Below are 17,103 nucleotides of genomic sequence, written 5' to 3'. Positions count from 1 at the left end.
ATATGGAGAGACACAATGACAGTAAGACATTAACCAGATGTGTAAATGATTGAATGAAGCACAGAATGTCATCTTTGGGCAGGTGCATGTTAAGCTAGACGCAGCAGAATAAAGTTCAGACTTTGATCAGAACTCGACGAAGGTGTTACTCTGAAAGCTCTCTGTGAGAGGAGTCAAGTTTTGCTGTCACTTTGATGAAGAGTGGACACACAGGTGAGTTTAAAGTTTGATATTCTGTATTTATGCACATCACAGACAGTGATGTAATTAAATGTATAAATGTATTGATTGATCTTTCAATAGTCAGACAGAATCTCTCTGATCTTAAACCAGGTTTTGTGATGGCAGTACCACAGGGGCTGAGGTTGGCCTCTGTACTGCTCCTTGTGTCTTCGGGTCTCCATTGCTCCTCTTCCTTACCTGCCTGCCCGACGTCTTGCTCCTGTCAGAGAGCTTCCCTGCTGAACTGTTCCTCGGCTGGCCTATCCTCAGTGCCCAACCACATTTATGACTCAGTCATTGGGCTAGACTTGTCTAACAATCTCTTCAGCTCTGTAACACTCCACCGGCCGCACCATAAACTTAGGAGTTTGTGGTTGGGGAACAACACTATCCCACACTTGTCTCTGTGCATAGAGAGAAACCTTGAAGGTCGACATCTCAGAGGAAGACGTCGCCTCAGACCTTGGAGCAGACTTGGATGTGTTACTTGGGCCCCCACCTTGCAGCTGTTATCTGTTGAGAGGAATCAGCTAGAGAAACTCCCAGAGGGTGAGTCAGTGTAATATGGTCGTACAGCCACATGTCACATGAACAGATACACACTCCACACAGCTTCCGCAGAGCACAGCATAAAATCTCGAAGTATAATGATAACATCACAATGTCAGGTGCATGCTTCATGTCAACCATTCATATATTTAGCATATATAAGTATGTACTACTAAACTCAAAGGTCAACTTTTAAGTATTTTGTGTAATTGATTTACATCACACTTGGACTAACCCAGTGCAGGTATTTGGATTATTATTTGAAGTACACATTAGATACATTTGGATGCCGATTTTTCATGTACGCACATAAAAGAGAAACAAAATGCTATAGTGTAGCTATACTGTACTATACATGGCAACTATAATCTGACCATACAAGAGATGGACTGTGATACTGTGGCCTAAGATATAAGGAGATGAGTTGAAGTGCAGTTCAACTCTGACATACAAACATATAACTGATATCCTTACGGCTGTTTCTTGATATCAAAAATTGCATCAGGGACAACGTCATGGTGTTAATTGCGGTCCAAGGTTTGAATTGAGCAGCCTCAAAGAGTAGTATAGAATTGTAGACCACTCCCATTATGGCTGTTGGTTGATGCCATGTCATAGTTGTATGCCCATGATAAACATACACTGTAGTACTTCTGTGGTGTATAAACTGGACCTACACAAAAGTACAAACAGCATGGAGCTAACCTATAACATGTTTCCAGTAAACCTCAGTATTTCACAACCTAATTAAACTTTTTCGAATCATGAGGGACTTTTCCATCCCCTACAACATGTGTGTGGGCTTCCAGGCTGTGATGAAACTACTTGATGACATTAATTACTCATGAGCTGTCATTTTAAAAATCATTTCTTGTGTAATCCGATCATGAAGTTGCACCATCTACATGATGCAGACCTTTAATTGTCTATTGACATTTCTCAATTGCCATTGAGAAATGTTCGTGAGATACACACAGAATAGACTGGTCCAACTCATCACTATAGTCTTTTATCAAATTGCCTAAACAGTAGTCCAAGGTGTACTCTATTGTCCATAGTGGAATAGATCTATGAGCTGTGCACATTACTGTTATTGTGTTTTTCATTTGATTTTCATATACACGAACAATCCCACTGATTGCCTTTATCTTTGGTACTTTGCTCCACACAGGAATGATTAAACCTCCACAGATAATGACACTGTACAGCCTGTAGCCAGTCACACTTTTTATTGACATTCCAGTGGCTCTGAGAAAGGTGTAAACACGCAAAGAAACTTTTCCTTGTATTATTGTGTTCCACACAGCTTCTTATGCCTGGCTGAACATCTGTGTGTTTCAAGGAAAAAACCATTCACTATGGCTCTTTTAAAGGCATGTGCGGACAGCCCATTTACTTAGCAAAAGAGCAGTGTTGACATCGACTTGGTCCTGTTTGGTATTCAGATCACAGAAGCTTCAGTGCCTCTCTAATGAAGCACAGACTCACAGCGTCTCACTTGGGCCCAGCAGTCTCAGGGAGATTGTCTCGGGCCTCTGAATAGGAGATAGCAAAAAAATATCTTTGACCCTCATTAGGTAATATTGTAGAAGTGCTGCACTTTGATTCATACATTTTATTTATACATACATACTATTAGCCCTGACAGAGAGAGGTCCACATTAAATGTAATTGCAAAACTGCAGACCTGCTAACAAATTGACTTCATAGCTAAAAACAAGCAGTTGTAAATCATAGTGAAGAGCCAAACAGAGACTAAGAGGACAGGAGACTGGCCAGTTGTCTCCACTGAAAACATGAACTATTCAGTAAATTCTTTGGTCCTGTTCAGGAGACACCTCATTATGGTTATTGCTGAGTAGTAATTACAGCTTTATTTTTTTTCACAAAGGGCTGGAAAGTATTGATTCCCTAGAGGTTCTGCAGCTTTCCTTCAACAGAATCTCAACTCTACAACCAGCAGATTTCAGCCCCCTCCGACAGCTAAAGGAATTGCACTTGCAACACAATCTCATCACAAGTCTCCACCCACAGATGTTCCAAGATCTAGTTCAGCTTAAGGTAAGAATACTTTTTGGCTTTTTGTGTATAAAAATGTGGTTTCCGCTGTTTCCCTGATATTGAATAGAGAACATCCACAGAATATTCAGTATTCTAACAATAGACAACAATGATAGACTCAGCAAGCCGTGCGATGGACCGGCGATCTGTTCAGGGTGTACCCTGCTTTTCAACAACTGACAACTAGGATAGGCTTACGTTCCCTGTGACACTGTAGTACAGGATAAGCAAGTTAAGAAAATGGATAGATGGATGGATGGATTGGTCCTAGCAATTAAATGGAATATTTTAATATCAACCATATGTCAATATTGTGTATGCTTCACAGGTCCTTGATTTGAGCTTCAACATGATGACCAGCCTCCATCCACACATGTACCTTACTCTGCGTAACATCGGAGCAGATGTTAGACTGGGAGGAAACAGGTGGCAGTGCGACTGCAGCTTGCGCAGTCTGAGACGACGGATGGTCTATGACAGCACCAGAGGGCTGCAGGCATGGAACATGGTGTGTGCTTCCCCCTCCATCCTCTCCGGCCAAGACCTGCTACAGTTGGCGGAGGATGACCTGAACTGTTTTAGTGGTGAAAACAGCCCAGAGCTTCACCAAGATGTGACGGTCTACAGTGGCTCTGAGATACTCCTGTCCTGCTCTGCAGAAGGTAACACAGTCCAAATTATGTAAAATTTACTTGATATAATCTTAATAATGTAGTTTTGTCCAACTGCATGTTTTGTTTTTTTAAGACTCTGTGTGGTGGACACCAAATGGATACGCACCTGTGAGTCAGCCTCAGGATGGTCTGCTCATCAGGGACATCACAGAGAGTGAGACAGGACTGTATGTGTGTGTGTCTGAACAACATAAACCTGTGTCTGTATTCAACCTACAAATCAGTAAAATAAGGGGTGCAAAAAGAAACCCTAGAAGTTTACCCAGGACTGGCCAAAAACTAATCCCTGAAGACACAGCAGACAGGATAGGTGAAGAGAGAATTCTGGAACCTACACGGTCTGACTTGGCCCTGGCTGTGTGTCTGTCTGTTTTCATTACATTTCTACTAGCTTTTATCCTTGGAGTTTTAGCAAGACCATGCATTGATGTTCTTTGGAACAGTGTCACCTCCAAGAAATGCTCTCGTGCAACCAACAATGTGTCTGTTGAACAAAGGCAATATGAGAATGAAGCCTATTCCAGCGGTGATGAAGAGGAGATGCAACCTTATAGGGAAAGACGAGTCACATTTAGCACTGTAGACTTTAAAGATGAGAGCAATGTACAGTATTATGATACTGTAGCCAATGGTGACCAGGAGAGCATCAGTGACCATGTGGTCATTGAAAGTGAACCTCCTGAGGCTGAAAGCAGCTCACAAATAAGCAATCCAGAGGATACACAGAACATGGACTCTAGTTTGAGCCATAGACACAGCATGGAGTTTGAACACATCCCAGACCAAGATGAGCTTGAGAAGATAAGCCTGTCTTCACGCTCAGATTCTTCACTTTCTGAAAAAGTATTCAAGGAGGACCAAAGGATCCAGGGAAACCACTCAACAACCACATCCTTTCAGCTGACAGAAGAATGCATTCAGCAGCAAGCTGATTTCTCTACATCCAGAAAAGTAGAGGTGCCACACATTTCCAGAGAGGGTGAAATTCCTGGATTCTCTTCTGAGTCCCTCACAGACTGTCCACCACACACAAATAATAGAACCCCAGTAGACCCTGATTATTTACAGGAGAATGAAGAACTATTTGACTTCAGTGATTCCGTTCGAAGCACATCTGCCAGGTCCAGTGGTGTGTTTGGTTCTTTCAATGATGGAAAAATTGTGGCACCAACATTTAATAAACAGATGGTTGACATGTCCAGCTCCAGCTCTTACATCAGTGATGATGAACCCACAGAATACACTGTAAACTTTGACCAGGAGAGTGAACTGCAAATCCACAGTGCAAATCCAAAAAGGCCTACAGTGACACCAGATCGCTCCTATGCTTCTGATTCTAGTGACAGTGACGAAAATGCGAGGGTCAAAGTCACATTCAGGCCACGGAAAAAGCCTACTCTCAATTTCGCTGTTGTGGGTCCTAGTGTAAGTCAGGATCCAAGGGCACCTTCACTGCCTGCAAAATATTCATCCTCTTCTAGTAATGAGAGTGAAGCAGTGATAACAGACGTCAATGTGGAATACAGTAAAAGTCATTATCCAAATGCAAGGTTCCCAGTTGTAGATCTTCAGCATATTCCTCGTATCAAGAGGTGTCTTGATATAAAGGCAACATTCCCAGTGCCCGAGTCATCTTCCAGCAGTGACAGTGAGGATGATACAACAGGCCAACTAAATAAACATGGATATCAAGAGGTTTACATTTCAAGACCTCAAACAGAGGTTTGCAATCCAGACACTCAATGGCCTGCTGTAGACCTTCAACATGTTCCTCGCATCAAGAGACGTCTGGATATTAAAGCACCATTACCAGCTTCTGATTCCTCTTTTAGCAGTGACAGTGAGGATGAAACAACAGACCACATTAACAAACATGTTTATCAAGAGAATCAGATGTCAAAACTTTCAGGTGAAGTATCTAAGACAAAAAGCCATGACCCAGATGCAAGATGGCCTGCTGTAGATCTTCAACATGTTCCTCGCATCAAGAGGCGTCTGGATATCAAAGCACCATCACCAGCTTCTGATTCCTCTTTTAGCAGTGACAGTGAGTATGAAACAACAGGTCACATAAATAAGCATGAACATCTGGGAATACACATTTTAAGACCTCAAACAGAAAGTCCTCACTCAGAAACTCAGTGGCCTGCTGTAGATCTTCAACATGTCCCTCGCCTCAAGAGGCGCCTGGACATCAAAGGACCATCACCAGCTTCTGATTCCTCGTTTAGCAGTTACAGTGAGTATGAAACAACAGGTCACATAAATAAACATGAACATCTGGATTTACACATTTCAAGACCTCAAACAGGGGGTTACAATCCAGAAACTCAGTGGCCTGCTGTAGATCTTCAACATGTTCCTCACATCAAGAGGCGTCTGGATATCAAAGGACCATCAGCAGCTCCTGATTTCTCTTCTAGCAGTGACAGTGAGGATGACACAACAGGTCACATAAATAAACACGAACATCTGGACATACACATATCAAGACCTCAAACAGAAGGTCCTCTCCCAGAAACCCAGTGGCCTGCTGTAGATCTTCAACATGTTCCTCGCATTAAGAGGCGCCTAGATATCAAAGGACCATCAGCAGCTCCTGATTTCTCTTATAGCAGTGACAGTGAGGATGACACAACAGGTCACATAAATAAACACGAACATCTGGACATAAACATATCAAAACCTCGAACAGAAGGTCCTTGTCCAGAAACTCAGTGGCCTGCTGTAGATCTTCAACATGTTCCTCACATCAAGAGACGTCTTGATGTCAAAGCATCAATACCAATTTCTTACTCATCTTCAAGCAGTGACAATGAGGATGAAACAACAGACCAAATAAACAAACATGTTTATGAAGACATACACATGCCAAGACATCCAAGTGAAGAGTTTCTTACAAAAAGCCATGATCCAGATGCAAGATGGCCTACTTTAGATCTTCAGTATGTCCCTCATATCAAGAGACGCCTGGACATCAAAGCACCATCACCAGCTCCTGATTCCTCTTGTAGTGGTGACAGTGAGGATGACACAACAGGTCACATAAATAAACATGAACATTGGGATGTACACATTTCAAAACCTCAAACAGAAGTTCCTTGTCCAGAAACTCAGTGGCCTGCTGTAGATCTTCAACATGTCCCTCGGCTCAAGAGGCGTCTGGATATCAAAGCACCATCACCAGTGTCTAATGCATTTTCTAGCAGTGACAGTGAGAATGAAACAACAGGTTACATAAATAAACATGAACATTGGGATGTACACATTTCAAGACCTCAAACAGAGGGTTACAATCCAGAAACTCAGTGGCCTGCTGTAGATCTTCAACATGTTCCTCACATCAAGAGGCGTCTGGATATCAAAGGACCATCACCAGATCCCGATTCCTCTTCTAGCAGTGACAGTGTGGATGACACAACAGGTCACATAAATAAACACGAACATCTGGATGTACACATTTCAAGACCTCAAACAGAAGGTCCTCTCCCAGAAACCCAGTGGCCTGCTGTAGATCTTCAACATGTTCCTCACATTAAGAGACGTCTGGATGTCAAAGCATCAATACCAGTTTCTGACTCATCTTCAAGCAGTGACAGTGAGGATCAAACAATAGACCAAATAACCAAACATGTTTATGAAGACATACACATGCCAAGACATCCAAGTGAAGAGTTTCTTACAAAAAGCCATGATCCAGATGCAAGATGGCCTACTGTAGATCTTCAGTATGTCCCTCATATCAAGAGACGCCTGGATATCAAAGCACCATCACCAGCTAATGATTCCTCTTGTAGTAGTGACAGTGAGGATGACACAACAGGTCACATAAATAAACATGAACATTGGGATGTACACATTTCAAAACCTCAAACAGAAGTTCCTTGTCCAGAAACTCAGTGGCCTGCTGTAGATCTTCAACATGTCCCTCGGCTCAAGAGGCGTCTGGATATCAAAGCACCATCACCAGTGTCTAATGCATTTTCCAGCAGTGACAGTGAGAATGAAACAACAGATCACATAAATAAGCATGAACATTGGGATGTACACATTTCAAGACCTCAAACAGAGGGTTACAATCCAGAAACTCAGTGGCCTGCTGTAGATCTTCAACATGTCCCTCGACTCAAGAGGCGTCTGGATATCAAAGCACCATCACCAGTGTCTAATGCATTTTCCAGCAGTGACAGTGAGAATGAAACAACAGGTCACATAAATAAACATGAACATTGGGATGTACACATCTCAAGACCTCAAACAGAGGGTTACAATCCAGAAACTCAGTGGCCTGCTGTAGATCTTCAACATGTTCCTCACATCAAGAGACGTCTGGATGTCAAAGCATCAATACCAGTTTCTGACTCATCTTCAAGCAGCGACAGTGAGGATCAAACAACAGACCAAATAAACAAACATGTTTATAAGGATATACACATGCCAAGACATCCAAGTGAAGAGTTTCTGACAAAAAACCATGACCCAGATGCAAGATGGCCTACTGTAGATCTTCAGTATGTCCCTCATATCAAGAGACGCCTGGATATCAAAGCACCATCACCAGCTCCTGATTCCTCTTCTAGACCTCACACAGAGGATAACAACCAAACTCAGTGGCCTGATGCAGATCTCAGCAGTGTAAGTCAAGTAAAGAGGTGGTTGGACATCAAAGTCAAATCACCTCCTAATGATCCATTAATATATGGTTCCAGTGAAAGCCATACACCTGAAGGACGGGAATTTCATAAAAACAGACCCCTATACTCATCAGAAAGTTCAGATGAACAAGAGGAAGAAATGAAGGATTTAAGAAAGCCCTCACTAAAAACTGAATCACAACCAGATTCAAGCTGGCCTGAAGTGAGCTTGAGCAACATACCCCATGTAAAAAGACATCTGGATATCCAAGCATTATCACCGCAACAAGACAAACAACCTCAAGTAGGAATGGGAGAGTCCTTCACTTCCAAAACCTCAGCAAATCAAGTTTTAAGGTCTCCAGAGCTAAACATTTCACAAAGTCCAAAGACAGACAATATTAAACTAGAAAAGTATACACTTATTTCAGAGGACTCCAATGACAATCCCTATACATCACCAGAGATAAATCCAGAGCTTCAGTCAAGGTGGGCTACAATGAATCTTGGTATCTCCCGCTTCAGAAAGCGCCTTGAAATCACACATCAACCACCCAATTTGCCATCATCACCCCCACCTGACTCCCCCAGCTATGAAGGTAACAGCAGCAGAACAAGACGAAAGAGAATGGATTTTGGGATGCAAGAAATCACAGATTCATTTCTGATTCTCCAGAACAATCCAGGAGAGGTTTCTCCTACAGTGAAAGATCAACATTACAACATCAGCGGTTCATTAGAGGCTGTGACCACAACTGATGAAAAGCAAAAGCCAGATGCTGTCTTCAGTTTCAGTGGACCAGCTCCACTACAGCAACAGCATGACTCCTCCACAAGGAACAGTGAGGACACAGTGGATCACAAGTTACCTGACCTAAGTCTTGGTGTTCCACGCATTAAAAGGCGCCTAAATATTAAGGCACCATCACCAGAGCCAAGTTCCTCATTTTCCGACAGTGAGAGTGAAAATCAAGTTGAAGTTTACACTGAAAAAGAAAGTACAAAAGAATCAAACATGTTGGGAATGACAGAAGACGAGTCTCTAATCGCTTATAAGCGTTTAATTATCAAAGCTTCACCACCACCAGGAAATTCCTTCTACCCTGGTGTCAGGAGTCAAACTATAGACTATTCAAAACAAAGATATACAGTGGCACAAGAAGGCGAGGGATACAAAGGTGCATCTCCTACCCCAAGGAGAGTCCAGAGTCTGAATGTTGATGGGATAGTGGGGAGAAAGCTTGTACAATCAAGACACCACACAGATTTGGATCTGCCACCTGAACTAAGATGGACAGGCACTGGTCTTCGTTTGTCTGACCTCTCTATCTCCACTCCAAGAAGCCAGAATTCAACCCCAACATCTCCACCTGCAGAGTCAGAACTTTCCCTACCTGACTCCCTCAACAGTAATACAGACAGCAGGGAACCATATGGGACACTGCTGGACAAATACCCATATCATAGTGCAAACAGTGTTACACCTACATCCACTGATTCTCTTGACAAGCTTGACCACTTATCCAGCAGCACATATGAGCCTTCAAGGACTGTATCTGAGGAGAGGAGAGAGCAGAGAGGCCTCAGTGCCCTAAAAGCCATGTCTTCAGAGAGACGAAAGTGGGACACAGAAACAGAAACTGGATCACCTTTATTAGATGACCATCAGTCAGTGATCAGTTTCAATTATCACAGATCTGATGTGAACAACATACCCTTGTCCAAACAGCCACTAACAGGATTACGTCTTGCCTCTGCTTCAATAAATGAGAAAAGAGATTTGTCATATGGTATTCCCAACTACAGGAGGCATTATGTTGGAGATTTAGAACCACCGCAGGCAGCTCCACCTCCTATTCCAGCAACACCACCACCAACATATGATACAGCAGGGCTTACATGGAGATCCCCACAGAGCAGTGAGAAACAGAACACATCTTCACTTCCGTCAGCAAACCTGGAATCCCACTTTGACTACTCAAACACAATCACAGAAGTTTAATAGGAAAAAAAACAAGGCATCCTAAACACCAAGAAAATGGCATTGTCAACATTGGCCAGTGAATCACAATATTAAGAATATCCCATTGTATATTTAACGTAAGTAATATGTTGAATATTATGGCTGAAATGAAATGTAGAAGTTATTTATGTAGAGCTCATGAGGGCACGGCGTCAATCTTTAACATTTATGTCTTATTTCTGTAAATCACTTATAGCTTCCCGTTTCCATTTTTTTAAAAATGATGAATACTTGTACATTATTAACAGATTATTCAGATGATGCAATTTAAGTATTAAAAATCATGTATTTATTGATTTTATATAGCAAACAATTAAAAAGCCCAACTATAATCCAGTACGTTAATAAACCTTTTTATTTATGTATATAGACATAGGTTATAATGAAAACAGACATATAGACACTTAACATTGTTTACATACATATATACAGTTGGGACAAGGCTGTTCATCCTCCTGCACTGTAATGGAATAACATTAAACATTGATTGCTAAACAAGTTTTGGTAAGCAATCCAACAACTACTTCAATCATATGCTGATGTCTTTGAATGACAGAGGAGTTCTGCGTTGTTTTGATGGATGTCATTAACAGCGTCGTAACCAGTTTCAGTGTGTATTGTATGTGTTGTGACAGTGTGGTAGAAAGTTGTAAAACAAATTGCTGTAATACACCTAAAATAAATAAGGTGAGATCCTATAAAGTGTTGTGTGTGAAGATGAGAGGCTGGGTAAATGCAGGAGGGAACTCATGTTCCACCGTGAGGTTACCTGTGTGTTCCAAGGCTTGACAGGAGCAACCATGTTTGAATTATAATACATGATTGTTTATGTCAAATTGAGCACAAAAACACTTGCACAAATTCCTGTACAAAACAAAAACATGTTTGAAAAATCTTTTCAAAAAGTCTCATCCATTCACAAAAGGCTCTGTTGGAGCATGCATGCAAATATTTAAATCTTCTGACAGTTCAGCATCACATCACAGCCAAGGACAAAAATTTATACATGTGTTACAACATTATACTAGGCAAAAAGAACAGCATAGCATCATCACACAGTTTCATACTGTCAGTGTCCACTGTTTTGAGTTCCATCCTATGGGTGGTACAAAGCATTGCTTTCAGCAAACCTACCTCACTACTCAAGCTTAAAAGGACCTCGTCCTGAGAGGGTCACTGGTCTTCCACTGCAGTTGTATTACCACTGCCAGTGTTTGGAGAGATGCTACTGGTTAAGAGGAGACCTGAAACTATCAGTGGACTAAGGAAGACAAACAGATGTCAAATATCAAGACATAATGGACACCAACTAGCTCTATGTAACTTATAACACAGCCCAAACAGTCTGAATTCATCCTGAAATAATCCCTGACCACTCAGTGTGTCTGTGTGTGCATGTGCATGTGTGACTTGTATGTATTCTCACAAGTGTATATACATTTGGGTTTGTTGGTTGTGTGTGTGGGACACACAAAGTGACTTCCATGTTTTGAGGCACAGTAATACTCTTATCTACACAACGTAGACACATAAATTGGTCATTAGACCAATAAATGCTGATCAGAGCACTAGTGGCTCACCGCTGTACTGTAATAAGAGTTAGTAAGCAGCAACGCTCATTTGTTTGGTGTTATGAGGTCTGAAGCCTTTGCAGGGGCCTAGAAAACAGCAAAGCTAGAGCAAAACAGCAGAAAGAAACCAAAACTGAAGGGAGAAGGAATAACTGGCACAAATCAATAGTAAACAGCACAGGTATCAGAAACCTGCAATCAACCGTTTGACACAGTGTGCTTCTTGAAGAACTCCTACTATCAAACTCAAAATATGACAAACAATAGTTAGTGCCATCCGTCAAGAACAGTTCAAGTTCATTGCACAGATACATAATACTTAAATGTGCCCAGGTCAAAGTGACCCTGTTTAAGACTCAGACACAATGCATGAATGGTCACTTCTGTTTGTTTCTCTGTGCTGGAGACAAGGGGTAAGGAGTGGTTCTCCCATACAATACCATTTTGCTTCCATCATCCATGTGTGATACCACATTATCCTAACACAGACAGCAATATGACATGTCACAGTGAGAGAGAGAGCAATGCCACTGGATATTGCTGCAAGCGTGCCCACTAAGCAACTTCGGTAAGGGAACACAACTCCACAATGACAGCCCTCCGCCTCTGTGCTCTGGGCAGTGTGCACCCAGGCTGCAAACCCAGCATCCCCACCCTTGCCCACCCACAGCCCGAACACCCCTCCTTTACTAGGAAGCACCCACCGTCACTGCTTTACCGTTTTTGTATTGTTTACTTATTGATTTTTGATTCTCAGAGATGTTGTTGTCACAGTTGTATTTTCTTTCCATTTTGCTGTGCAGCTATGACATCTGTCTTTCCTTGTACCACTCCACAAACTCATCCAGCAAAACTGGCCCTGATAAAAAATTACAATACATTAGAAAACAGTTCAGTAAGAGCTGTTTATTTAAATGTTTTATTGTTTACTCACAGGCACCATCCTCATCATAGTTACTGAGGTCCAAGTTGATTGTCCTGCTGAACTCTAAAACATTGCACCACTGGTCTTTGTTGATGACTTTGTACTTGGATTGCTGAGGAATAAAACATTTTTTAATAAAGGTACAAAAACACTGGACTTCAAGGTATCTTACAGACAGCTATTGTATGAGACATCTGTAAAAAAAAAGCATGTGCTTACCTCTAAAAACTGATTAAACACAGGAAACAGAGGCCACGTTTTCCCCAGAAGAAGCCCCAACATGCACTTAGCTGTGTTCAAGTCCAGACTCCTCTGATCTTTTTCCTGTCAAATCAAAACACCCAAGACTTAGATCGATGCAAAATGTCAGCCACAGTTCAAAACAAGCTGTCGAGTTATGCCGTTATCGATATCACTAGACCTGTCAACAATGATGAACTCCTTAACCCCTTGATTCAGCTGATGATAAAACTTCTTTACTTTAATTTTATACTTCTTAACTTATTTATTCTGTATGTACACTTCAATTCACTGCAGCAAATTGAGATAACTGTCTTAAATCAATGATAAAACCCAATTTGGCACATGTTTCACTGGTAACTAAAAAAGTCTTATCTGGTGTCTCAGAGGTTTTTTCTATTCAGTTGATATGATTGGTTCAGGATAATGGCTTTTGAATGGTCTGTATGTGAGGTTCGTTATAGAAAAGACTTTTCTTGACTCACCCGGGCAAAATCAAAGGCATATCTATAAATGAGTTTAAAACTGGTGCTGTCGTTCAAGACAGATCTCAGGTAGTCGAGCGAGTTCCTCAGCTTCTCAGTGGAATCGCACCTGACAACATCAGAAAAGTTCCTTAAGAGATTCATTCTGTACTTTCACCACATGAGAATGAAGGTCAGTCTTGAAAAACATGACCCAAGAAAGGAAGGAAGACATATTTGCTAAAAATCGATTGAAGACAACAAAAAGTAGATAACTGACGTACTGCAGTGAGCCCATGCCTCTGAGCCACTCCTGGAGGGTGAAATAACCCATACTCTGGGCATCCAGTTTCCAAGCAAGAACCAGCATCACCACCTGGGCACAAATAAAACAACAGCAGCAGGTTTATTGTTGATCTGAAGCTGTCAGTCCAGACAATAACTCCATCACATGAACTGACAAGTACATTACACATCAAAACAGAAAATACTGAGCTCAGTGACCACTAAACAGAAGCAGTAAAACTAAAGTGAACTGAAGTGAAACTAAGGTCACAATCATGTTAGCATAGCCAAAAAGTGTTATCAGCATTACTAAGAAAACAGTGACATGTGAGCAAAAAGAGACCATATGAGAGAGTATGTCTAAATATCCTTACATTCTCTGGCTCCACTCCAATGTCCTCACAGAACTTCTCCATGCCCTCTGGACCCACCACATCATCACAACCTGTTTTAGATGAAGTGTGACACCACATGTAGCATCAGTTTCACGTGTGAAGTTAAAGACACACAGCGCTGAGCCATGGTTAAATGTTAATTGACTGTGAATGTCTGTTAATTACTCACCTGCATATTCATAGAACCACTCTAAGCATCTTTTACTGGAAAATGTCTCCTCCTCACGGATTTGTGATGTTTCATGTTTTCTGAAAACGCTTCAGATAAAAAAGACAATTTCAAAACACCAACACACACAGACAGTGCAGAACCACAACAGCAGTCAGTGTGCTTTTAAATGTGAAAAATAAACAGCTTTGTATAAACCATTTCACAAGCCTGAAATAAATCAGAAACTACATCCGACACCTGTCCTGGCGACTTTTCTTGGCCAACAGGTCATCTCCAGCAGAGGGTCTCCTCTTTTTTCTAGGAGGCATGGCTCTAGAGCAGCAAGCTGGGGAGGAAAATTTACACAGTTTATACAAATATTCTCAACTAAAGCCTTAATGTGCCATCTAGGAGCTGGTATTCCAGTTCAGAAAGTAGTAGGCTTGTACACATGTCTTATCCTGAGGACATCGTTTTTACATGTACCAAGAGAAGAACCTGGTAACTCATATCGTTCCTACATGATCATTTGAGTATTCAGGGTTCCAATAATCCAGATATAGATGTACTTTTCCAAGAGTTTAAATTGAGGCAACCGGACTCAAGGATTGTTTTTTTTAAGACGTTTCGCCACTCCCCCAAGTGGCTTCTTCAGTTCTGCTACTATTCTGGTTGGGAACCTTTTATGTGGAATTTTATGTGTTTAGGACCTCCGTGGGTGGATCTTGCAGGAACTCACATGACTAAGATCCCTCTAGTTGGTTAATGGTCAGTTAACGACCAGAAACTGTGTCTGGGCCATGTGCGGGACTAGTTGACGGCCCATTATCAATCCTTGAGTCCAGTTGCCTCGATTTAAACTCTTGGAAATGACTATGACCTGGATGAATGAGGGCATCCACATATAGATGTACTTTGTTTTCTCCCACCATGTTCATTGTCAGCAGATAATGTTCAGAAGTGTTTACATGCAGGTTTCTATCAGAGACCTCCAGGTAGCAAATGCAAACCAAAGTCAAAACCAGCATATTACATTATTACAACCATAAGTAGAAATCACTGAAGTTAATGCACACACACACAGGACAGGCTGCATTATTACCTGAGGGGTGGCTATCCTGTCCAACGTCTTCTGTCAGGTTCTATTGAAACAGAAGCAGGACAAAATTATGCACTTCCAAATACTTTATAGAAAATAGACATAAAGCTAAGTGTATTTACCAGCCTGTGCAAGGTGTGGTGTATCTTATGGATGCTGGCCAGTGTAGTCAAGTGGGAATTCAGCTGAAAATCTATTTTAAAAAAATGAAGGCAGCATCAAAACACAAATTCAAGCACAACAGTCTTCTCTTAATCATGCACAATGATACCAGAAGGTGATATCATATCATCACATTAACGTAACATAATGACATCATATTATTCACATTATTAACAGGGGCCTTAGACTTAAATCTCATGTAATAATTTACTCATCAATTGATATAAACGCTACTGTACACACACTACTTTGGCTTGACTTCCAAGTTAAGGGTTTGCGTTTCAGAAAACGGGCAAAAAATATCTGACACGACAGAGGGAGTGACTCTTTGCTTTGCCTCAAAAGACATGTAAACTCGAAAATGTACGATCATGCATGCTGCCTCGTCGCCATCATTCTTCTGCTTATTCACGTTCAAACGCTGTCATCAAACACCGAGGCTTACCTGTAAGTTCTAAAGGCCAACAAGCAGACAAACCAACACACACTGCCGAACAGATAGCACTAGCTGCATACCTAAAATAGCAGTGCAGACGCGCAACTTGCACAGAGTTTACAAAGTATCTAGAGAGTTGGGCGCATGGGCGTTGTAGTCCATTTCCTCTAAAGAGGCCACTGAAGACTCCGCTCTGTTTGTATAATAAACTACAATTCCCATGCCCTGACAAAACAACTATTTCTTTCAGTCCCCTCTACCCCCCAACATATACCCCAACTGATTGAATGCATTTTACATTGTGTAAAAAAATCTAACATTGCACGCTTACTGGCTCAACAGCATTGCGCATACGTTTTGCAGCAGCTGGTGTAGGTGTCGCAAAACCCGACAGCACTGCTGCAGCAAGCAATGAAAGATGTTTTACACAACTGCGTCACAATTTTCATTCTCTGTAACAGTCCGCAGTTGACTAGAAAAATGACCGATTTGCTGTGGCACTGCGTGGAAGCCAAGTTAGAGCTGAAACGCGCAGTACACCAAGAGCACTGATGGATATTAAGACCACAACACACCGATTACCATCGAAAACCTTCTTCATGTAACTAACGTCGGATTTATTTCACCGCGCCGTGCTAACGCAGCACTAAAAAATAACTTCAGGGAAGCTGCCGGGTCAAAAGTAACCTCATACGTGTTCAAAACAACTGAATTTATAGTAGCTGTGCTTCCTTTGTTGTCGCCCAAGACAGCACTGCCAAATACAAAGAGACCAGCAAATAGGACGGAATTCATGCGTCCTCATCAAATCCAACAGAAGCACGGGACAGACACAGACGCGGAAACACAGCGGGGCTGTTTGCTTCTCCCCGACACATGCTACGGGATCCCCGAGGGCTCGTTTTTGAAGCAGAAAAGCCTGAGAAACGTTACTACTTACTTGCCGCATCAGAGTGCATTTTTATGAAACATACAACTGTCTGTGGGAAGTCCGCAGACCGGCCAATAGGCGGGCCTTGTCAGCGTAAACCACGCCCGAGGACGGTGATTGAAAGTCGGCCTGTTTGGTCTCCACCTTCGCTCTTTATCTATTGGCTGGCCAAGCTGTCATGTTATAAGAAGGAGGAAATAAAACTAGACTCCGCCTGTACTCTGATGTGATTGGTCAAATTTCCCAAACAGGTCGCTTTCTGAACATGTCAATCACCAGAA

General features: G+C 41.9%; 3 protein-coding genes across 5 annotated transcripts; 2 read left to right on the top strand and 1 right to left on the bottom strand.

Moving 5' to 3' along the window:
- The first annotated feature begins 130 nt into the window (after positions 1 to 130).
- lrrc66 (leucine rich repeat containing 66) lies at positions 131 to 3,517 on the top strand. Its single transcript, XM_028403895.1, has 4 exons — positions 131 to 213; positions 334 to 771; positions 2,663 to 2,832; positions 3,161 to 3,517. The coding sequence occupies exons 1-4, from the start codon at positions 195 to 197 to the stop codon at positions 3,515 to 3,517; spliced, it is 984 nt and encodes a 327-aa protein (XP_028259696.1). The 5' UTR covers positions 131 to 194.
- On the top strand, positions 3,391 to 10,861 carry LOC114434676 (uncharacterized). The gene is made up of 2 exons (XM_028404011.1): positions 3,391 to 3,494; positions 3,580 to 10,861. Exon 2 carries the CDS (start codon positions 4,047 to 4,049, stop codon positions 10,140 to 10,142), a length of 6,096 nt encoding a protein of 2,031 aa, XP_028259812.1. The 5' UTR covers positions 3,391 to 3,494; positions 3,580 to 4,046; the 3' UTR covers positions 10,143 to 10,861.
- dcun1d4 (DCN1, defective in cullin neddylation 1, domain containing 4 (S. cerevisiae)) lies at positions 10,501 to 16,909 on the bottom strand. 3 transcript variants are annotated; one of them, XM_028404012.1, is made up of 11 exons: positions 16,832 to 16,909; positions 15,416 to 15,486; positions 15,297 to 15,336; positions 14,453 to 14,540; positions 14,213 to 14,301; positions 14,023 to 14,093; positions 13,648 to 13,739; positions 13,385 to 13,493; positions 12,879 to 12,983; positions 12,669 to 12,771; positions 10,501 to 12,593 (listed from the first exon to the last, which is right to left on the bottom strand). In XM_028404012.1, exons 1-11 carry the CDS (start codon positions 16,848 to 16,850, stop codon positions 12,538 to 12,540), a joined length of 843 nt encoding a protein of 280 aa, XP_028259813.1. In that variant the 5' UTR covers positions 16,851 to 16,909; the 3' UTR covers positions 10,501 to 12,537. The 3 variants fall into 3 exon arrangements, with proteins under 3 accessions (XP_028259813.1, XP_028259815.1, XP_028259814.1); XM_028404014.1 differs by lacking the exon at positions 16,832 to 16,909 and adding an exon at positions 15,901 to 15,988; XM_028404013.1 differs by lacking the exon at positions 16,832 to 16,909 and having other exon boundaries at positions 15,420 to 15,486.
- Positions 16,910 to 17,103: the final 194 nt, after the last annotated feature.

Source organism: Parambassis ranga, chromosome 4, assembly GCF_900634625.1.
Source record: "Parambassis ranga chromosome 4, fParRan2.1, whole genome shotgun sequence".
Classification (NCBI taxonomy): Eukaryota; Metazoa; Chordata; class Actinopteri; family Ambassidae; genus Parambassis; species Parambassis ranga.
Note: the sequence above shows the minus strand (reverse complement) of the source record. Positions and strands in the feature narration are given on the sequence as shown.

Excerpts from the sequence above, each read along its gene's own strand:
- LOC114434676 (XM_028404011.1), top strand. The coding sequence starts at position 4,047 with ATGCAACCTTATAGGGAAAGACGAGTCACATTTAGCACTGTAGACTTT.
- dcun1d4 (XM_028404012.1), bottom strand. Across the intron at positions 14,541-15,296 it reads ACAGGATAGCCACCCCTCAG|CTTGCTGCTCTAGAGCCATG; the intron begins GTAATAATGCAG and ends TTTCCTCCCCAG. Across the intron at positions 14,094-14,212 it reads GTGGTTCTATGAATATGCAG|GTTGTGATGATGTGGTGGGT; the intron begins GTGAGTAATTAA and ends CATCTAAAACAG.
- lrrc66 (XM_028403895.1), top strand. Across the intron at positions 772-2,662 it reads GCTAGAGAAACTCCCAGAGG|GGCTGGAAAGTATTGATTCC; the intron begins GTGAGTCAGTGT and ends TTTTTCACAAAG. Across the intron at positions 2,833-3,160 it reads AAGATCTAGTTCAGCTTAAG|GTCCTTGATTTGAGCTTCAA; the intron begins GTAAGAATACTT and ends TATGCTTCACAG.